General features: G+C 37.4%; 1 protein-coding gene across 4 annotated transcripts in view; it reads right to left on the reverse strand.

The window, feature by feature from the left end:
- LOC115209032 (ADP-ribosylation factor-like protein 5B) overlaps positions 1 to 24,402 on the reverse strand; it is a 147,938-nt gene extending 123,536 nt beyond the window's left edge. For 3 of the 4 annotated variants that reach the window (XR_003881308.2, XR_004997285.1, XM_029777123.2), the window contains exons 1-2: positions 24,017 to 24,402; positions 18,132 to 19,594 (exon numbers count right to left, since the gene is read on the reverse strand). Coding sequence is in view for 2 of the 4 variants with exons in the window: in XM_029777123.2 (XP_029632983.1) it covers positions 18,132 to 18,177 (46 nt within the window). In the remaining 2 variants the exon portion in view is untranslated. Of the gene's footprint in view, positions 1 to 18,131; positions 19,595 to 20,455; positions 20,696 to 24,016 lie in introns of those variants that run through there. The other variant, XM_036499123.1, reaches the window with a different exon arrangement.
- Positions 24,403 to 24,619: the final 217 nt, after the last annotated feature.

A 24,619-nucleotide genomic window follows, 5' to 3' on the forward strand; every position in this document is an offset into this window, starting at 1 on the left:
GCCAGCCTTGTCACACTGAATCTCTTTGAGAACTACGTTAAGGGTACACATGTCTGTGGAGTGCTCAGCCACTTGCACATTAATTTCACAACCAGGCTGTTCCGGAGTGCCACGTGATATATATATGACAAGCTTCTTTTCAGTTTCCATCTCCCAAATCTTCTCACAAGATTTTGGTTCATATTTCTAAATTTTTCTAGTAAAAAAAAAACAGTGTATTTTTTAGACACTGATAGTAAATAAAAATACAAGCCGAAATGATTTGTTAAAATATTTTACTTTGGGTTATTTATTATTAAAAATTTAATAACCTGTTAAGGTTAACATGCGTTTCACACTTTAAAGGTCAATAATGGGCATCAACAAATAAGTGCATCTTTTAGGGTGAAGACCTGAACAGCATATCAGTTATAATCAAGGTTATCACTCACCAATTCCCTACCAAAGACTCTACCATACACTCTTGCAGCCTCCACCCACACTCCTAGTTTTTCTTCCCCCCCCCCACATTCACTTCCGCTTTTAAGGGTCCAAACATACACTTTACCACAACTAATTTTTATCTTTTCCCTGCTCCACCTCAATCACCCTCCACATTTTTGTCTAAAATATGAGCAGCCATAAAGCCCCTATACGACAAGAAACTTGTTCTGCTCTGACTCGTTCTCTCATACTTTAAGCCTTTAATATTCAGATTGTTTTGTCATATTAAATGCTTATTTAATGACATTGCTTTGAAGTAATTATGCATTACCTTTGAGATTTCAATAATGGGATTGTATAGTCTTAGAATGACGTTGATAGGTTGGGATAAGAGGTCAGATCTGATCAGCTTGAATAGAAAACAAGTAGAATATTTGGGCTGGATATCGCTGGCTTAAATGCTAAAGGATTAACCCGTCATCTCCTAGAATAAAGCTGCCTCTCTCAGGCAATAGTGCTTGTGGCACAAAAAAAAAAAAAAAGTACCCAGTGCACAATGTAAAGTGGTTGACATTTGGAAGAGCATCTAGCTGTAGAAACCAAGCCTAGGTAGAGAGTGGAACACAATGAAGTCCTTGAACCAGTCAGTTCCTGTGAAGTTGTCCAACTCATACCAGCATGGAACCATCATCATCATCGTTTAGCGTTCGCTTTCCATGCTGGCATGGGTTGGACGGTTCAACTGGGGTCTGGGAAGCCAGAAGGCTGCACCAGGCCCAGTCTGATCTGGCAATGTTTCTACGGCTGGATGCCATTCCTAACGCCAACCACTCCATGGATGTAGTGGGTGTTTGGTGATTTTTACGTGCTACCGGCACAGCTGCCAGACAAGGCTGGCAAACGGCCACTATCGGATGGTGCTTTTTACGTGCCACCGGCACGGAGGCCAGACGAGGCTGGCAACGGCCACTATCAGATGGTGCTTTTTATGTGCCACTGGCACGGAGGCAGTCGGGGCGGCGCTGGCAATGGTCATGTTCAGATGGTTCTCTTATGTGCCACCGGCACTGGTATCATAGCTACGATTTCCATTGATGTTGATCGATTTTGATTTTGATTTTGTTAAATGATGTGAAAAAAAGGACAGTAATTCAGCTAGCAGAGATTATCCCTTCTACTCAAGAGGACACAGTAAAAGCAAGAGCCAAGAATTTTACACAGTCTGTCAATCTGCTAGAAATAGTAACTAAATGTTCTTGAGGATGCATCCTATCTTTTTAACAGAAATAAAGTAAGGACACACTGCTGATCAAAGACTAAACATCTGGAACATGAAGTTACATAATAAGCAACATTCTTAGACTTATGTAATAAAACTGGAATTTTCAGTGAGAAAAAAAAAAGCAATAATATAAACAGAAAGAGTGCAAAAAACAAAACAAATATATACATACAAACATGTGATTCCTTAGCAGAACCAAAATCTAATGACTGGGGAGAGAGAGAAAGAGAGAGGGACTGTGTGTGTGTGTATATATGTGTGTGTGTGTATTATATATATATATATATATATATATATATATATATATATATATATATATATATATATACGTTTAAATATTTGTTGTGCAAGATTTATTGGCTAAACTGGCAATATGACCATTCCGAAATATAACAATATATATATATATATATAAATATATATATATATATATATATTGGTAAAACGGTAAGATAACAAAAGAAAGAAAGAGACCTCAATATTATGTAAATAGAGGAAATTTATCTATAAAATAATATGTTACATTACTCGATAGTCAAGATAAAACTCTGAGTTTCAGATGCCGAAGTGGGAATCCACAACGCCATCTCTTCGGTTCTAGATATATATATACGAGTAGTTTGTTTTGCAATCATGTAGTTTTGGGTTCAGTCCCACAGCATAGCACCTTCTACTATAGTTCCAGGTCAACCAAGGCCTTGTAAGTGAATGTGATAGCCAGAAACTGTCTGGGGAGACCTCTGTGTGCGAGTGGGGGTTTGTTTATGTAACCCATACCCCGACATAACAGTCCAGCGAAATAAAAGAGGCTAACAGATCAAGTACTAAACTAAGAAAATAATTACTGGGGTTGATTTGATTTGATTAATGAAAAACAAGCCCTTCAAACAATGCCCCAGCATGGCCACATAAAACAGCTGACATAAAATACACATGGAGTGAGGAAAGGAGGTAGGGATGGATGGATAGATAGATACACATCGACAACGCATAGCCTGGTTCATCATAGAATTTTATTTCTTCAGCACAGATTCAAAACCAGGCTATAAAAGTTCTCTTGTAGCAGACACTTGAAGTTAAAAAGAAACTATAGACGGGCAAGATTTTTATTTTCATTTCTCAGTTGTCAAAACAGCAACTTTACGATTTATGATAACACACGAGATTAATCACTCTGCAGGATCATAAAGAAGACCTATCATTGATTAAGAGTGCATTTTCGTTATGGAAGCACAGAAGAGAAGCAACCTCTGCAGAATGCATATGCCGAGCAAACACTGCCTAGATTATGACTCAGCTTTGTGTCTTCCTTTACCCTCGTATCTAAACAGTAGCAGTAATCTTTTAAATATGGTTTTAGGGGGAGGAATGCTGCGTCTGTCAGCTGTTTCAAATTTCATAGCAAAACACACATACATGTACATTCATATATGTTCAGCATATTAGAATGTGTGTGTACGTGTGTATACATATATACATACACACATATACACAGAATTATGTGTATATGTGTGTGTATATACTTTTATTCTTTTACTTGTTTCAGTCATTTGACTGTGGCCATGCTGGAGCACCACCTTTAGTCAAACAAATCAACCCCAGTACTTATTCTTTGTAAGCCTAGCACTTATTCTATCATTCTCTTTTGCCGAACCACTAGATTACGGGGATGTAAACATATCAACATTCGTTGTCAAGCGATGGTGGGGGAACAAACACAGATACACACACATATATATATATATATATATATACACACACACACACACACAACGGGTTTCTTTCAGTTTCTGTCTACTAAATCTACTCTCAAGGCTTTGGTCAGCCCAAGGCTATAGTAGAAAACACTTATCCAAGTTGCCATGCAGTGGGACTGAACCCAGAACCATGTAGTTGGGAAGCAAGCTTCTTACCACACAGCCAGCTACATTAATTTGTTTTAAAGGTTGAACTTAAAATAGGTTTTGGTCGGCCCAGGGCTTCAGCAGGAAATAATTTTTAATCATACACAGTACAAGATGTTCACATAAAAACATTTGAAGAAAAATACGCTAAGGACTCAACAAAAATTTTAATATCATAATAGGGTATGTTCTTACCCACAAAAGATGTTGATAACAATGTGAGAAGTATTAGAAATGGTGGAATGAGCCTTGCTAGGAGGATGTAGGAGACTATTTCCTATTTTATAGTTCATCATCAATTCCTTGAAGGGAGTGAAGAACTTTAACCAAAATTTGTTTGATCTTTATGGCTCATCATTTCTTTGTATAGCTCAGTGTAGGAACAAGAGGAGCTAACTGTAAGCTCCACTTGTAATTTTTATGGTTAGAGTGTCAGGCTCACAATCATGAGGTAGTAAGTTCAATTCCTGGACTGGGCCTTGTGTTGTGTTCTTGAGCAAGACACTTTATTTGACATTGTTCCAGGTCCCTCAGCCTTTGCCTTTCCCTTGGATAACATTTGTGGAATGAAGAAGAGAGACTGGCATGCATGAGCGACTGCATGAACAACCTTGCCCAGACTTGCGCCTCAGAGGGGAACTTTCTAGGCACAATCCAGTGATCGTTCTTAACCAGAGGGGGTCTTAGTCACAATCCGGTGGTCGTTCTCATCTAACAGCACCAGCTCTTATGCTATTATTTATAGTTTTATATGCACTTCAAGATCCAATATTCCAAAAAAGAATTAACATCCCCTCAAAAGTTCATAAAATTCTTATGACATCAACATGCAATTCTTGCTGGTAAGAATAAAGTTCCTAAAATAGAGAACTTTGAAGGATTGCTTTGGTCCAACAGTAGAAAACCTTGTCATGTATATAGGAGATGAGCAAAACGCTCCCCAGTCCAATGGACAGTGCTGAGTTGTCTAACATTTAAACTAAATTTTCTCAAAACAACTTGACTGACCATCCCATTTTGTGGCATTATTTCAAGCCAGCTGGCTTTTTTTGCACAAACTGCACGTGCATTTTTCTCACGTATGCGTAGTATCGATCGCAACAGCCGATGTATTTGCACGTGCAAATGCACATTCCCACGGCTTTATCGATTGCATTCTCACCTGGAATTGATTTTTATAATTTTTTCAAGACTTATACATGCCCTGATACCTTCGATATCTACATATCAAATTTGAGCACAATCGGATGGAAGATGCCCGAGACCCTAGAAGACACACACACACACACACACAGAATGGATTTTATATAATAGATATGGTTTGAGTCCCACAGACAGCCTTTGACATTTTCTATCCAAAAGAGAATTTCAACCTAATATTTACATGCTATTATTTACAGCTTTATACATGCTTCAGTTAGTGTGTGTGTGTGTGTCTGTGTGGTATCATCATTTAATGTTCATGTTCTATGCTGGTACAGGCTGGACAGTTTGACAGGATCCGATGGTTCCAAAGATTACATTGTGTTCCAATATCTGCTTTGGCATGGTTTCTATTTATCATCATCATCGTCATTTAACGTCCATTTTCCATGGTAGCATGGGTTGGATGGTTTGACCAGGGTCTGGGAAGCCAGGAGGATGCGCCAGGCTCCAGTCTGATCTGGCAGTGTTTCTACAGCTGGATGCCCTTCCTAACGCCAACCACTCTGTGACTGTAGTGGGTGCTTTTTACATGCCACCAGCACAGAGGCCAAAGGAAGCTGGCAAACGGCCACGATCGGTTGGTGCTTTTTACGTGTCACCAACACGGATGCCAGTCAGTCAGATGTCTTATCTGTGAATGTGTCAATAATACCAGGAAGGTTTCAAACTAGGAACCATTATTTCTAAACATCAACTAAGTCACTGGCATAGGTATGAAGTTTCTAAGGATATGTACAAAAGGTTCCTAGTTTGAATCCAGTCTCAAATTATACATTTAGAAACTATAGGTTGTTGGTCTTTCTTCTCTGATAAAGGGTTCCACCTGGAATGCTAGACATCACTACTTCATCTTGAGGCATTATATCAAACATTTGAATCATTTTCAAACACAAGGCAATCTGGAGAAAAGAAGTGTGGAAACTCAATGATTGTTTTGCTAAACATAGGTTTAGAAGGATTCTAAATACATGCTTCAAGGAAGAGTTAAAGACATAACATGTAACAACTGATAGGTTCCACAAGACAACATAGAATACACAGATGTAAGGTTGGACTAATGTACCAGCCAGACTGAGGGTGATATGGTGGTAGAATGAGATAGTAGATAAAGCCATAAAAGCTATTAGACAGGTCTGGAAATATTAGAAGAGGAGAACAAGGAACGATATCAAGTAGGCAGAAAAGAAACTATGCATCAGGTTTAATTCTGGGGGTAGCTGAAAGTAAGTTGGTCAATGTCTGGCAGTAAGAATACCAGAAACATGAGATGTTCTCGATAGCTAAGTAGGCTGTCACTATAAATCAAGACATCAAGGAAAAGTGCATATTGAATGACAGCAGCACACTTACTCTCACCAATATTAAGAAGCAAAGTGGTGAGCTGGCAGAATTATTAATATGCCAGATAAAATGCTTAGCAGCATTTCATTTGTCTTTACATTCAAAGTTCAAATTCCACCAAGGTCAACTTATCCTTTCGGACATCAATGAAATAAGTACCTATGACCACCTCCCTTGTTTCTTTGTCACTCACATGTGTTGATGTTTTGCTGTTTTTCTGTATTTTTCTCCCTGTGAATACATTTATGCTTTAAAAAAAAAATCCCGTTTTCTGAACTTGCTGGCCTTGAGACAAAATTTGAAATAAGTATTAAGAAGGAGCTTGCAAATGTCCAGAGAGGAAGCTGAATGAGTAGAATGAATGAGAGCAAGAGAGGGGCACTGTCTCAAGTACATTCCATTCAAAAGGACTAGTTAGTGAAACTGACAGCTGTATAGTCAAAAAGAACATGAAAACTGGTAAAATAAACTGTCCACCAAGGATAGTTATTAAGATGCTGAAAATATTCAGTGAAATAGGGAGAGCACTATAGTCACTCACAGAATCAATCAGGTAGTAGGGGTGTTGTCACACCTCTGACTAACAATGACAATGGAGATGCCTTGAAAAGTAGTATCTTCGGAGGTATAAAACTGCAAATCTAGCAAAAATAAAAGTTTCAGTTAGCAGGAAACAGTTCAGATCTCTATTGCCAGGCAAAAAGTCAGCATATTTGAATTGCAAGAAAGAAATGGGTAGGAATTCCATAAAATGTACCCAGTGAAAACAATTGCCTGAAGAAGATGTATAGCGGGATCACAGATAGGTTAACAGATGCACAAGAACAGTCAGAGCAATTTTCGAAATGATTTCTTTGAAATATTCAAAAGGCTCCTGAAAAATGATGACTGATAGCTTCTCTAAACTAGGTGGCCTAATAAGCAGTGGAAGTGGGTGCTCTGAAAGAATTAGTGGCCAGAATAAAGAGCTGGGTGGAAAAGTTTCAGGAAGCTGTTACCTATGCTAGCAACAAAGACACCTTCTCTCTGTGTAAAGAGTGGATCATATGATGATTGTGTATGTAGCACAATATTACACGAGCATCGAATACAGATGATGTACAAAGGCTAGGAAAAAGATAATGCAAGAACGCTCTGCATGTAAAATAGAGTACAAAAGAGAAAAATTAGGTTATAAGAGAAATCAGATATAGTGTACAAGAAGGAAGATTGTACTGGTACAAACATATGATGTGTATGAAGGATGACAGATGGAGAAAGAATTGCTAAGAGATCCAGGTGGAAGGAATCTGCAGAAGACCAAGGAAAATATAGGGATGAGAGGTGAAAAACTGATCTCAGGATGTGAACCTCATAAAGGAGATGATGAGTGTCCTTAACAAGTAGAGACAAAGTTGGAGAAGACCTGTCCAACCCATGCAAACATGGAAAAAATTGGATGTAAAAGTATGAGGAGTCGCAGAATCACTGTTTGTGTGTAACAGCAGTCTTAGATATTTAAAAAAAACAAAAGCACACAAAATAAAAATAATAAAACATGACCATATTGCCACAATATATAAGCTAGTGGATCACAAGTTCATATATCAAATTCACTCAAATCCACTGCATGCAATTATTTTAGTGAAGATTTACTCAGGGCACATATTTCTTGTAACAAGCCTTACTACAGATTGAGACATATGCTTCCCTAGAGAAGACATGGACTCCACTTCATGTCTTTCTTACAAACATATGCTGTTATATACATCATAGCAGAATTAAGATAAGCAATAACAGAATTATCCAACTGTATAGAGAATGTTTAATTTAGTAAAAGCCATCCCAATTTGGTTAGGTGGGACGGGTCATACAAAAAGAAATGCTATATATGCAGGTGGCACATAAAAAGCACCCACTACACTCTCAGAGTGGTTGGCGTTAGGAAGGGCATCCAGCTGTAGAAACACTGCCAGATCAGACTGGGCCTGGCGCAACCTTCTGGCTTCCCAGACCCCAGTTGAACCGTCCAACCCATGCTAGCATGGAAAACGGACGTTAAACGATGATGATGATGATGTATCATCATTTTAATGTTCACTTTTCTATGCTTGCACGAGTCAGACAAAAGTCACTGAGGCAAATTTTTCTGTAGCCAGAGGCTTTTCCTGTCACCTACCCTCACCTGTTACTAAGCAAAGTAATATTTCCCCCTGGCCAGACATGTTTTCATAGAAGATGTGAAACAAACACCACCACTTGTCCGATGTTCTTTTACAAATAAAGCATGATGTCAAGATAAGGACACACAAACACTTGACGGGGATCCTTTCAGTTTTGGCCTACCAGACCTACTCACAAGGCCTGAGGTTACAGTAAGAGACGTTTGCCTGAGGTGTCACGAAGTAGAACTGTACCTGAGACCATGTGAACAAGAAGCAAACTTCTTAACCACACAATCAAGGCTGCATCTAAATGCTTGCGTTGAGAGAGGTGTTGTTTGCAATTGATTAATATGTCACAAAAGATCATAGTTCAAAGTACTTGCTGGTGTTTGTCTGTTCTATAAAAATAGATTAAAAGTGGAAAGTAAATAAACCAGTATTATTTTGGGGTACATTGACACTCATAACCTAAAGATCATTACCAGTGGTAAATCCAGTTTTCTTTTCTGCCCATAAATACATATAAATAAGTGGAGGCGCAAAGGCCCAGTGGTTAGGGCAGCAGACTCGCGGTCATAGGATCGCGGTTTCGATTCCCAGACCGGGCGTTGTGAGTGTTTATTGAGCGAAAACACTTAAAAAAGCTCCACGGGGCTCCGGCAGGGGATGGTGGTGATCCCTGCTGTACTCTTTCACCACAACTTTCTCTCACTCTTACTTCCTGTTTCTGTTGGACCTGTATTTCAAAGGGCCAGCCTTGTCACTCTCTGTGTCACGCTGAATATCCCCGAGAACTACATTAAGGGTACACGTGTCTGTGGAGTGCTCAGCCACTTACACGTTAATTTCACGAGCAGGCTGTTCCTTTGATTCGGATCAACCGGAACCCTCGTCGTCGTAACCGACGGAGTGCTTCCAACAACATATAAATAGCAACCTAAAAGAGTAGGGATTCTGAATAAAAACTTGTACGGGAAAAGAGAAACTTTTTACTCCTGCCACAGTTAATGTCTTGTGTTTGTAAAACAAGATGTAACTAGTCTAAACTGGAAAGTAGTTGACAGGAAGAACATCCACATGTAAAAACAATACGAGATACACAACGACAAAGATTGGGGGGCTTTGCTCCATGGCTGTGAGTGCCAGATGATGAAGGGTAGCAACAAGAGGCAAGACACAGTAAGAGCCATCCAACAGGTGCTAGTATGGAAAAATAAATGGACATAAAATGCATTCTACATACATTTAAATTACTCCTCTTCAAATTACACAATCTGTAATTACCAACATATGTATTTGCTGGATGAACATAGTTTAATTAAAGTTCAGATTACAGGTATTTAAAATAAAACAGTTTTGCTGAAGCCACTAAAGGTTTTCTTCCACCAGAAAAGCTCTTCTTGGGTGTTACCAAGATGGTTTGTACACACACACACACACATATATATAAAATGAAACTTGCCAACTGTAGAGTAGGAGGTGGAAGAAGATAGGTTTTGATGAACTTAGGTGAAACATAACATATGTGCAAAGAAGTAGTTTCCTAAATACAAATTTGAGAAATGAACATGGCTGTGTAGTTAGGAAGTTTGCTTTGCAACAAGGTGGTTTCAGTACTGAGCAGTACTTTAAGTAAGTGCCTTTTACCACACCCTCAGGACGACTGTAGCCATCTGAATACAGTCTGGTAGAGAGAAACTTTGCAGAAGCTCATTAGAGGGAACATTCCTGTTCTTAGATAACAGACTCAATCTGATGATCCTAATTTTAGAAGCCGACTCTTTTGCAAGTATTCAGGACAAGTCACTAGTCTGAGGGTAACTTTCTCACACCAGTTTTAGGGGCCCTGAAAAGGATCACAAACACTGTTCTTCTTCTGATGACAAAGAGGCACTTACATATGGCACTTCCACAAATATAAACTAAACAATAAAAACCAAGCTGAAATTATTTTACATCTATTTATGTATGCCGGCATGGAGTAGAAAGATTTGCTCCAGCACACTAACTCACTACATACTGTGCTCTTTTGTCAGCTCTTTCATGGCAGTCCAGCATCCCAATATTAGATTTTATCACATCTTCCTCTTCTCCAGGATGCTACTCGGACAACTTGATACTCCTGTCCTCCTACACATGCATCACATGAATGCTGACATTACACATTCAATATAGAAAGCTTGTGCCAGTTTCTCTGCAGTCTTCACACATCCTCTACATTCAGTTTCTGTGTCTCTCTACAATGCAATATTGCACTTCACACACATGAAATAGTATCAAAAAGTTCCCCGACTCTTTCTCTCTCTTTTACTTGTTTCAGTCATGTGACTGTGGCCATGCTGGAGCACCGCCTTTAGTCGAGCAAATCGACCCCAGGACTTATTCTTTGTAAGCCTAGTACTTATTCTATCAGACTCTTTTTTGCCAAATCGCTAAGTTACGGGGACGTAAAAACACCAGCATCGGTTGTCAAGCGATGCTGGGGGGACAAACACACACATATATATATATACGACGGGCTTCTTTCAGTTTCCGTCTACCAAATCCACTCACAAGGCTTTGGTCAGCCCGAGGCTATAGTAGAAAACACTTACCCAAGGTGCCACGCAGTGGGACTGAACCTGGAACCATGTGGTTCGTAAGCAAGCTACTTACCACACCGCCACTCCTACGCCTAGTTTAAAAATATCTCATTTACCTAGGTTTTACCATCATCTCCTTTGAAATAATCACTTTGTGCAGCAATACTCTGGTCCCAGCATCCCTGCCACTTTTGAAATCCATCCTGGAAGTCATTTTTTCCTAAGTGAGTCAAGGATCTTCTGTGATTCACTCTGGATCTTGACAACAGTATTAAAATGGCATCCATCTTGGGGAAGAGATATGAAAGTCTGCAGGTGCTAAATCTAGTGAATGTTGTTTTTGGCAAGAAACTCACAAGGGAGGAAAGCTTGGTGACAGGGTGCACTGTTGTGAAGAATCTAATTCTTCATGCACCACAGATCCAATTGCTTTTGATGAATTTCCTCCCTCAAATGCATCATATACTCTTTGCCCTTTACTTGAAGAGAGACACTCAGAGGTAACAGCTCCTTGAGATTTTTCCATCTCATTTTAAATTTGGCAATATTTTTCTCAAAATTAACAAAACACAAAAACAGATTCTACCTAACAGAATACATATGTATATATCATCCAAATATGGTTTTGAATCTAACAATAAAATTCCTCACAGTTGCTTCACGGATTATGGTGGCTACCACTAATACTATGGAAATCATAATTCTTCAATTATAGAAAGCGCCAATAAGATTCAGTGCCTATGAAAGAGTATGATCTTGGTTAAAAAGTTTGCTTCATGATCATGTAGTTTTGGATATCATTACTTTGGGCAATGGTCTTCTATTCTGGTCTCATGTCAACTCATTATGAATATAAATGGGAAGATGAAAACCTGTTGAATGTATTGTACCTACTCTTGAGTGTTTGGCAATTGGCCCGCTGGGGTTTAATACTGCAATCTTTCCCTTGAACAGCTTTAGTGGAGTCCACTAGTTTGCAAATCATTAAGGTCAGATTTCTGGTCTGATGTTAACCTCTGTCCCACCAATCTTAAAAATCCTGCAAAAATTCAATTTATATTTTAAGTTATTAGAATTTAAAATATAAATTATATTTTAAAATATAATCTTTTATCATCCAGCAAACACACATGTGGATGTTACACACTGAATTTTGAATAACTAAAGAAGAGTATCTTAAATGTAAGCAGATGTCTATATACGCCAACCACTCCGAGAGTGTAGTGGGTGCTTTTTAGATGCCACCAGCATAGAAGCAGCTAGTCAGGTGGCACTGGCATCAGCCACATTCAGATGGTGCTTTTTTTATGCTATTGGCAAAGGAGCCAGTCATAGAGTGGGGCTGGCATCGATGGGATGGTGCTTTTTATGTGTCACCGGCACAGGGAGCCAGTCAGACGACACTGGCAATGACCCATGCATGAATGGTACTTATTGTGTGCCACCAGCATAGGAGCCAGTCAGGCAGCACTGGCATCAGTCACAACTACAATTTCCCTTTGATTGTAATTTGATTTTGATTGTACTTGACTCAATAGGTCTTCTCAAACACAGCATGTCACCTGACAATTCAAAAGTACTTTTTAAATGGGCTGTTATGTGACACTGGTGTAGGCTACAGCAGTGATCTCACTTTACTTGCCAGGTTTTCTCAATCACAGCATATCTCCTCATCCATATGCAGTACGTGACTAGCGCTGTTGTCTCTCTAGCACACCACAGCCAATGCTTCTTATGTCCATTTCTCTCAGGGTGCTTACACTCTCTCGTGTGTCCACACTGACATGACACATCCAGCGGATCATGCTAGCTTCATTTCTTTCAAGCCTACACATGTATTCAGCAAGTCACGACTCCTGTTTCACTACCGCGTAGCATGACAGTTCGCACACATGCATCATACAATCTACCTTTCACTCTGAACAAGGCCTTTTGTCACCAGTAGAGGTAGGAGCTTTCTGAACTTTGCCCAAACCATTCTTATTCTAGTGGCAACGCTCTGAGCATCCACCCCCACTACAGCCTTGGTAGAAGCTATCAACTACTTCTAGTTTCTTCCCCTGACATGTGATGGAATCAGTTTCCTGAGCATCTGCGGTGTTTATTGAATCTACCGCAAACAAAAGCTATCTTCCCGGTTAACCTTCCTTTGATGTTGTTGCACCTCTTATGTGTCCATAGCTTAAACTAGGTACATCTTATGGAGTTTCTACCTACACCTTTTCTACAGATCGAGCAGGGCCATCTACATGAAGGGGTTTGTGATGTGTTCACCTTCCTACTTACTAGGACTTTGGTTTTTGCAACATTTATTCTAAGGCCCTTCGATCCTAAACCTTGCTTCCACACCTGAAATTTCATCTCTAGTTCTGGTAGCAATTCTGCTATGAGAGCAAGGTAATCAGCATAAAAGAGCTCCCAGGGGAAACCTGTCTTGAATTCCTCTGTTATTACCTGGAGGACTATGATGAATAAGAGGGGGTTGAGATCTGATCCTTGGTGAATCCCTACTTCTACCCAGAATTCTTCACTATACTCATTGCCACCCTTACCTTATTAACGGCATCCCTGTACAGCTCTTATTAACCACTCGTCAATCTTCAGTTTTTGTATCGCCCACCAGATAAGGGATCAGGGGACCCTGTCAAAGGCTTTCTCCAACTCAACAAAAGCCAAGTATAGAGGTTTATATTTAGCTAGGTAGTTCTCCTGCAGTTGCTGTACCAAAAATATAGCATCAGTGGTGCTTCTACCTGGCACAAAATCATACTGTATCTCATCTAAGCAGACTCTCTCCCAAATTAGTTGGGCTATGACCCTCTACGTAACCGTCATCACCTGATCCAGCAGTTTGATACCCCTGCAGTTACTTCTATCTAAAGCATCACCTTTACCTTTATAGCAGTTGACTAGGGTGCTGCTATGCCAGTCGTTGGGTAAGACTCCTTCGTGAACTACCTAGTTTACAATACAGGTGACTCTTTGTATAACATTGTTTCTATTATTTATACATAATTATAAGTATATATAATGGCATTGACTAAGCTTTAAAAAAATTGCTGAACTTTGCCGACCTCTCAGATTGTAAAGACTGCATCCAAGTTGTTGCTACAATCTATTAAGATCATGAACAAGGCGATATTTTCGAGTGAACTCCATTCATTCCTAGCCAACTATCAGTAACAATAAGAGGGAGACTATGGAGTTGCTAAAAATAGCAACTAGATTTCAAAAAAGTAAAACATCCTACCATTAAATTAAAGAATGCATTAGATAAATGTAGTAATTAACATCATTTAAAGTGTGTTTTCCATGCTAGTATGGGTTGGACAGTCTGACAGGAGCTGAACAGCTGCCAAGGTTCCAATTGTCTGTTTTGGAAAGGTTTGTATGGCTGGATGTCTCTCCTAATGCCAACCACTTCACAGAGTGTATTGAGTGCTTCTTACATGACACTGGCACTTTTACATGGTACAGGTCCATAATCTTTGGTACATTATGTCTGAGAAAACATGAGATGATTAGCCATAAAAACCGAAGTGTTCAAACAAAAACCCTCATTGGGAGGGTACAAACATGGCTCTGTAATTTTAAAAAAAATGTGTGTTGCATAGCTGTAGGGTCTCAGTTTCAAGCTTACTACATGGCCTTTTCTACGAGAGTCATTGGTCAACCAAAACCTTGTGAGTGGAATTTGGCAGACAGAAACAGTAAGGATATAAGGCGGTGAACTGGCAAAAACGTTAGCACGCCGGGCGAAATGCTTAGCGGTATTTCGTCTGTCGTTATGTTCTGAGTTCAAATTCCGTCGAGGTCGACTTTGCCTTTCATCCTTTCGGGGTCGATAAATTAAGTACCAGTTATGCACTGGGGTTGATATAATCAACTTAATACCTATGTCTGTCCATGTTTGTCTCCTCTATGTTTAGCACCTTGTGGGTAATAAAGAAATAGGTATTTCATCTGTCATTACGTTCTGAGTTCAAATTCCGCCGAGGTCGACTTCGCCTTTCAGGGTCGATAAATTAAGTACCAGTTACGCACTGGGGTCGATATAATCAACTTAATCCTTTTGTTTGTCCCCTCTATGTTTAGCCCCTTGTGGGCAATAAAGAAATGAGAAACAGTAAGGATATTGGTCAGTGAGACTGTTCTTGTTTTAACATCACAGACTTAATTTGTAACCTGGTTTAACAATCCTACCTAGCCCATGGGTCCATGGGTGCCTTTAGCAGATTTTTGAGCTGCAGGGGTATCTAATTTGTTCCTAAAACCTGTTCTTCCTTTCTTCAGTCTTTGTCTTTTCTGGCTCTTTCTCCTGTTCTTGCTGTTGTTTAGCCCAGGGCAAACAATCACGAAACACATTCCAGTCATAACCATTTCTTTTTCTTTTTGGTATAACTTAGACTACACTGTCAAATGTGTCTTATTTTTAAGACAATAATATGATGTGAGGGAATTTAGTTGCTATTTCTAGCAGATTAAATAACTTCATAAAGTTCCCACTAGGTGTACTTTGCTATGTGTTTCTTTGACATTCACACTTGCTAAAATATAGTCAAGGATAATCAAACAATTAAATATTTGAGCTTAATCGATTTAACAAGGGATTAGAATTATAATTGATTTGTTTATCTAATAATAAAACAAATGAATAATTTTGGTTATGACACACAATAGCTGAGAGGTCAGTGATCTAACTTCCTTATATCAAACACTATTATAATCATTATGCTGATTCTGTTAGTCTTAGGATCCATTAGCAGTAATGTGATGGGGGCAACTGCTCAAACAATAACCCCTAACTAAAGGACACAAACATGGTTGTGTTGTCAAAAAGTTTGCATTTCAACTGCATGATTTCAGGGTCAATTCTACTGTGCAGTTCCTTCAACATGTATGTTCTATTATAGCCTTAGATGGAGGAGGGCAAATAAAGGGTGGCAAATGAAATTCACAAGCTGGAAATTGGTCAATAAGACCGTTGGTGTTTAAAGATTGTAGACTTCATCTATAACTTGGTTTAACATTCCTATCTATCTTTAGCAGACAACACTGTTACACACCTTTGATCCAGGGGCTCTGGTTTGAGAACTTTCTCACACCTTCCTTACCTCCAGTATCAGAGGCCCTGAAAAAATGTCATGGGAGCTGCTCTTATTTCTTTGACTAAGCTGTTTAAGAAAAAAAATAAAACATTCATACTAACACAGAAAAATAATTAAAAACATGAGAAAATTTTACTCAAAAAATAACAGCATCTTTCAGGGCATATATGTCATCATCTTCATCATCATAACATCTGCTTCTCCATATTTTCATGGGTCGGATGGAATTTGTTGAAGTAGACTTTTCAACAGCTGGATGCCCTTCTGTTTGCAAAACCTTACCTGTTTCCAAGCAAGGCAATATTTCCCTATGGTCGGGCATGTTTTCACAGAATATTGCAAATTAATGACATTAGTTTACAACAATCCCATGAATGTCAAGACGAGTAGACACACACACACTTGCATATAATATGTATTACGCTTCTCTCAGTTTCCATCTATCAAATTCACTCACAAGGTTCTGATTGGCCTAGGGCTATAGTTTGTTCCTTCTCGATCCATGCCTGACTCATAAGGGTCGGTTTCCCGGTTTCCTTGGCGTATAGGTTCCTCACCTGGACAGGACACTGGTCCGTCGCAGGTGAGCTGCAGATGCAGGAGGAAAGAGTGAGAGAAAGTTGTGGCGAAAGAGTCAGCAGAAGTTTCGCCATTACCTTCAGCCGGAGCCGCTTGGAGCTTAGGTGTTTCGCTCATAAACACACACATCGCCCGGTCTGAGATTCGAATCCGTGATCCCTCGACCGCGAGTACGCTGCTCTAACCACTAGGCCATGTGCCTCCACACTGGGGCTATAGTAGAAAGCAATTATCCAAAATTCCACACAGTGAGACTGAACCTGAAACGATGTGGTTGGAAAACTAACTTCTTAACCACAAAGCCATGCATGTTTAAAATTACATATACCTAAATTATAGAGTTTCCCCCATTTCAGATACTTAACAAGAATAACAGGTTACTCAGCTTTCACCATAACACACAAAACCTCTACCATTAATGTATACCACAAGATGATATATGGTTATGGTATCTGTGACAGTGAGCCGGAAGTTGATACTTTCTTTACAGTTGTTCTGACAACTCAGCCATCCCCGCCAGACTCTAAATTTAATTCTTACTAAATCAATTTGGTCTTCCTATCTATTTATTCATGGAATAAGTAGCAATATATACAGCAAGTCAATCAGTCACTCAACTCGGTCAATGCCATCACCATTATCACGGTTCAAGTCTATACAACACAGAAAGAGAGGAGGCCTAATTTGATGACTTATGTAATATGGTTTAGTGCAGTGGTTCCCAGAGTGGGGTGATATGGGATGGCCAAAAGTGAGTGATGGATATAAAAAAAAAAAATAATAAATTAATTAGGTTAAGTTTTATTTGTGAAATACAGTAGTGAATCTGCTGCAGAAAGTGGTCTATGTTTGTGGTGATGAGTGAGGGGTGGGACGCCAGGAATGTGGCCTGGTTGCCAAGGGGACAGCAGTCTGAAAAATTTTAGGAATCACTGGTTTAGTACCTGCAATGTTCTGAGTTCAAATCTCTTGAGCTGACATTTGATATACCCTTAACCTGCCAAATTGGTTTTCCCCTTCCTTAAATTAATTGTGAAAATAGTATCAATTATAATCCAAACCATCCTCCTCTTCAGTTTTAACATTAATTATTATTACTTTCTGACTATTTACCGAGTTCAAATCCTGCTACGGTCAACTTTGCTTTCGTCCTCCTGGGGTCGATGGTATCAACAAAACCTCTCCCCTCAAGATAGCTGGCCTTGCGTATATATCAAAAATCATTATTATTATTAAAAATATATACAACACCAGTAAGCAAAACATAGTTATTCTCAAGCTAACGGGGGGGTGTCTCTGCATAGTCGCTCCACCTGCTAGGAATAGCAGCCAGATCTCTTACAAATAGCACGATATTCTTTAAATAAAACGGATAACGTTCTCCATAAAACATTACCTGAAAACAAAACGGGAAAGTCACCAATGGAACGTTTTTGATCATGGGGGGGGGGGTCTGCTCAATCAGGTTGACATGGGAGCTAAACATCAAAACATCAACAACAATACAATGAAGACAAGAATTTAATTTAGAGAAAAATATCAGAAATAAGATGTGTACATACCTTCGTTGGTGAATAAACTCCACAGTTTTGAAAAGAGAAAGCCCATGTCAAAAGCTAGTCCAGACTACAGTCGGGACTGAAACAAGGACCAAACTCTTAAGGAAGGGCTTAACAGGTGCTTAGTAGGCAATGTTTTTTTTTTTTAATATATTTCTAATTAAATTGCTATCCTTTTTTCTTTATTCCTCCTTTTTTTTCATTTTTTCAACTGTTTTTAATTTATAGTATTTTCTGGTTAATGTAAGTATATCTTATTATGTTTACTGTTTTACAAGAAAGGGTGTGTGTGAGAATTTCTCAATGCTGAACGATTCTAAGAAAAACAAACAAAAATTATTAGTTTACTTTCCTTTGCTTTACACACTAACTAAAACCACCCCTGTGAACCGATTCTATTTTAAAATGTTGAGTAAATATCCTTTCCCCAATAATTCAACAATGGGAAAAGTCGTGTGAGTGAAGACAAATAAGTCAACAAGTAAATAAATACCCCTTATTTGTATTTTTTCAATTCTTTATATTTACACACTGACGTTGCTGGTTAGTGGTATTATAATTATATTGTTATTTCTACAACTACCGCTTACACAAGAATTACCCCATGAGGTGGAAATACCCAACGGACTAAATAGCAGAGGTTATTTATAAAAATATCCATGAAAATGTGTTTCTATCATAGATACAAAAGAGTCAGTGCAGATACGTGTATTTCATTCCCAACATCAAATATCGCTTGTGTATATACGTGTATATACGTATGTATCTATGTGTGTTTTATATTCAAATATCAAAAGCATATACACACATATATATATGTTGGATTTAAATTTAAATATCGGTGTTTTTTAATTGTCGCTGATGTGTAGTATATCAGCGCACTTCATCCACACAAGATATTGAATACAGTGCGTGAATATTTATATATATATATATATTATTTGTTGTCTATACATTTATTGCCAAAAAGGAAAACAAAGGATAGATTATAATATGCCAAGTAAAATAGATTTCTATTTGTCTAAGTGAAATACTTCAAATCATTTATGAAAACTCTGAAACACATCCGCTATAGTCTATATATATATATATGTTTATCTACGTACTTCTAGAGAGATATATAGGCATGTACATTTTGTGTGTGTGTGTGTTATATGTATGTGTGTAAGTGTGTAGATGTGTAAATATTTATACAATATATAGTGTATGTATGTGTGTGTGTGTGTCTAAACTACATTGGAATTATGTCAGTTTATGGCACTGTAGCTATTACTTTTAGGAGGAATTCTTACAGGAAGCAATCTTGAAGACGTTTTGTAGGGGATAGTAATAACAAAAGCAAAAAAAAAAAAAGGGGAAAAAAAGGAGTAGGATCAATATCAAGTTGGCTGACTCCTTCCTCTCTTAGTCACCACCATGTTGCTAATAATTATGTTCCAGTATGGCACAAACCATATACATGTGAGCTGCCAAAAATAAAGAAAAAGAAAGAAAATATAATAGACTAAAATAAATAAACTGCGTGTGTGTATGTGTGTGGCTAGTATATATATATATATATATATATATATATATATATATATATATACAGCATGGCTTTAATAGATTGTTAAAGGGATATAAAGATGGGAGATGGATGGGTGTGTGATGATGACTGGATCGTTTAGGAAGATGGTGAAAAAATTACTTTGTGTAAGAAATATGGAATAAAAAAAAAAAATAACAGTGTCCAAGTCGGTATGAAGTGAACACGGAACACACAAATCTATGAAACAATTCTTTTTCCAGTATACACATGAATAAAATAAAAGTATTGATATTGACTTAATTTATCACATATATGTATGTATGTATGAAGAGTGATACACACCACACAATATATATGTGTATATATGTATATATATATACATGCACACCACACAATATATGTGTATATATATATAATATATATATATACATACACACCACACAATATATGTGTGTATATATGTATATATATATATATATACATACACACCACACAATATATGTGTATATATGTATATATATATATACATACACACCACACAATATATATGTATATATATATACATACACACCACACAATATATATGTATATATATATATATACATACACACACACCAAAGCGCGAGATAGTATTTTGAGAAACGAGATAAAGATTTTTTTTATGGAGAAAGGGTAACTGTGTGTATATATGTGTGTGCGTATATAAATAGATAATATGTGTGTAGCTAAAGTTTAAAGGGAAGAATGTGTGAATCAATAAAAGCGAAAGATAAACCCTTATAAATAAGTACAACAATACCTGTAAACACAACATATGTTATGAGTGAGCCAACGAGGAAGCCTCGACATCGTTATCCTATCTGCTAGAAACAGCAGCCTAATCTTCCTCAAAGCACACCCTATCGTAGTGAGTAAGGAAAGAACACAATGGATAGTGTATTCCTATAGTATACTCCTAAAAGCGATAGGATGGTCTTGGACATTGCTGGAATGCCTATGATCATAGGCCTGCTCGATTAGCGTTGACTCGGGGCTAAACAACCACGTTTAAGTGTGTGGGGGGGGGAGAGGGGCACACATGTAATAGTAATGCATGCATAGCTCGGTGCGCGAGTGAGTGTATATGTATTCGTCGTGTATACACACAAAAGCTGTCAACAATGAGTCGCAATGTGATGATAAACGTGGAGCACTATAAAGATACCCAGAGAACAAATTTTTTTTCTTCTTCTTCTTTCAAAGCCAACAAATAGTCTTAATTACCGCATCAAAGAAACAGAGGCGAAAAAGAGGGGGTACCTTTTGATAGAGTCATATATCTCCCTCTCCTAAACACACGAACTATTGATATTCAATCCTTTCTATTACGTTTTTAATAGCATCCAAACTCTTCCTTCGTGTGACATTTCCAACACAGTTACTAGCAATTCACAGTATATATCTATGTGTAATTACAAGCCTGGTTGCTTAGAATGGCTTTAATGTCAGCGAGTGCATTTTACACACACACACACACATATATATATATATATATATATATATATATATATATATATATATATATAAAAGCCTTTTAAGTGCTGTGGTTTTACTGGGATCTCCTTTTAAGTAGAAAGAATAGCCATAACTCTTTGACTGCTATTTCTAAATTCGGTGTGTGTGGTGAGGCAAATCGTTGCTAAACCCTTAATTACTTAGTACTATATATATATATATATACACATACAGTGTGTGTGTGTACACACATGCTTTCAGAAACATCAAAACGTGAATGATTCGCATAAAAGTTCATTGCGGCATCATCCACTGAGAGGCTTTACCTGTTCGCTCAATCTGCTAGAAATAGAAGTTAACTATCACAATTTACGCTTCGTTGTCTTGTAAAGTAATCTCTATATATAATATATATAAAAAAAAAAAAAAAAGAAGGCAGTAGACATTAGACAGAGTAGCCTGATAAAAAGTCTTACGAGAGAGACACATTCACTGCTATAGAATGCTTTTAATCATATATTGACAAGGCTGACCTTGCGATTAAACAATGTTGTATAGCATTGCTAAAGCTAATAGCATGAGACATTTAAGGGGGAGGCTTTCGTTAAGGAGAATTTGTATATGATATTGTTCATCCAATGTATCAAAATTTGTCTTCCCCATTGTATAAACAATGCATACAATAGACTACCAACCATAACAGCATGGTCCTTGTTCCGTTTAAACATTGCATATGTTCATCCAAGTTGTCAATAGGACTCTGGAATTTCAGAGAGGTCTGTCGTGATATTTTGAAATTAAAAACCTGACACATATGAGAAAAATACAGGTATTTAAGGATGGGATATATCATTTTGCTTTTGAGCAGTTCTGAAATTTTTCGAAATATCAGATTAAAAAAATGGGGTGGGATCATTGAATAAAGGTATACATCTGTGTAACGAAGAAATATTTTTCTTCTTAACGACTGTTTAATTTTTCAATATGTGTGTTTCTTAGCTTCCTGCGCTTGTTAAAGAAAAACATCAAAACATCAATTACTACTAAATGGCTAATATTTTTTTTTTAAATCTTCATTTACCAATCATAAAGTCTTTTTGACACACACACATATATATATATGTGTGTGCTGTGGTTTTACTGGGATCTCCCTTTTAAGTAGAAAGAATAGCCAAAACTCCTTGACTGCTATTTCTAAATTCGGTGTGTGGTGAGGCAAATCGTTGCTAAACCCTTAATTACTTAGTATATATATATATATATATAATATATATATATATATATAAAAGCCTTTTAAGTGCTGTGGTTTTACTGGGATCTCCTTTTAAGTAGAAAGAATAGCCATAACTCTTTGACTGCTATTTCTAAATTCGGTGTGTGGTGAGGCAAATCGTTGCTAAACCCTTAATTACTTAGTACTATATATATATATATATATATATATATACACATACAGTGTGTGTGTGTACACACATGCTTTCAGAAACATCAAAACGTGAATGATTCGCATAAAAGTTCATTGCGGCATCATCCACTGAGAGGCTTTACCTGTTCGCTCAATCTGCTAGAAATAGAAGTTAACTATCACAATTTACGCTTCGTTGTCTTGTAAAGTAATCTCTATATATAATATATATAAAAAAAAAAAAAAAGAGAAGGCAGTAGACATTAGACAGAGTAGCCTGATAAAAAGTCTTACGAGAGAGACACATTCACTGCTATAGAATGCTTTTAATCATATATTGACAAGGCTGACCTTGCGATTAAACAATGTTGTATAGCATTGCTAAAGCTAATAGCATGAGACATTTAAGGGGGAGGCTTTCGTTAAGGAGAATTTGTATATGATATTGTTCATCCAATGTATCAAAATTTGTCTTCCCCATTGTATAAACAATGCATACAATAGACTACCAACCATAACAGCATGGTCCTTGTTCCGTTTAAACATTGCATATGTTCTGCCAAGTTGTCAATAGGACTCTGGAATTTTCAGAGAGGTCTGTCGTGATATTTTGAAATTAAAAACCTGACACATATGAGAAAAATACAGGTATTTAAGGATGGGATATCATTTTGCTTTTGAGCAGTTCTTAAATTTTCGAAATATCAGATTATTAAAAAAGGGGGTGGGATCATTGAATAAAGGTATACATCTGTGTGAAGAAGAAATATTTTTTCTTCTTAACGAATTCAACGACTGTTTAATTTTTCAATATGTGTGTTTCTTAGCTTCCTGCGCTTGTTAAAGAAAAACATCAAAACATCAATTACTACTAAATGGCTAATATTTTTTTTTTAAATCTTCATTTACCAATCATAAAGTCTTTTTGACACACACACACACACATATATATATATGTGTGCGCTGTGGTTTTACTGGGATCTCCCTTTTAAGTAGAAAGAATAGCCAAAACTCTTTGACTGCTATTTCTAAATTCGGTGTGTGATGAGGCAAATCGTTGCTAAACCCTTAATTACTTAGTATATAATATATATATATATATATATTTATTTTATAGAAGGAGCTTCTACAGGACTGTAGAAGCTCCTTCTATAAAATAAATTACTTTACTCTGCTATGTATTGAGTACCTTATTTACTGTGGTTAACCCCGACTCAACCCGGGACCTACATACATATATATATATATATATATATATATATAGTGTAATAAATAAAATATATGCATACATACAAACATATATATGTACGTACCTACATCTACATGTATATATACATGCATATATATATGTATATAAAATACTTTCCTAAATTCTAATGAATTATTTTGGTTTGTACTCAGTCAAATGAATTTATATGGAAGGAAGGAAGAATTAGAATATTTTTTTTAAAAATAACTTACCATAAATGATTTTTTAGGATTCCAGATGTAGAAGAGACGGTAAATGAATATATAAGAATGCAATAATAAAAGTATGACAGATATTTGGGGGGGGGGTATTTTGGCTAATTGGTACTACTAATTTTCAGTTACGTTTCACAGTAGTGACACCGACCGGTAAATAAATTGTCTAAACGAATAAATAAATCCACATAAGCCACGCTGCTGCTGCCCGTGAAGTACCAAAAAAACTAATAATTGAAATAAATGTGGTGACCAGCAGGCCTACCGACCGACTTTACTATAACGGTGAGTTGGATACCAGCCACCACCACCAAACCATCATAGTGACGACGACAGTGGAGCCGACAGCTGTAACAAAATATACGGAAGTCCAAATATGACGAAAAAACAACGAGAACACGTCAACAAACCGGTGTAACGGCAATCGGGAAATTATTATAGTCCAATATTGCTTTTAGATATATATATAAGATCACCTCAGTCGCGTCCCTTTATCGTTCTTCAAACCCCCCTCCCCACTTTCCCACCAGATTTTGTGATGACTTCGTTTTTCATCTTCCCCAGGGGGTCCATTAAAAGTACCAGTACGCAGTAATATTC

This window comes from Octopus sinensis, linkage group LG1 (assembly GCF_006345805.1).
Source record: "Octopus sinensis linkage group LG1, ASM634580v1, whole genome shotgun sequence".
In the NCBI taxonomy this organism is placed as follows: domain Eukaryota; kingdom Metazoa; phylum Mollusca; class Cephalopoda; order Octopoda; family Octopodidae; genus Octopus; species Octopus sinensis.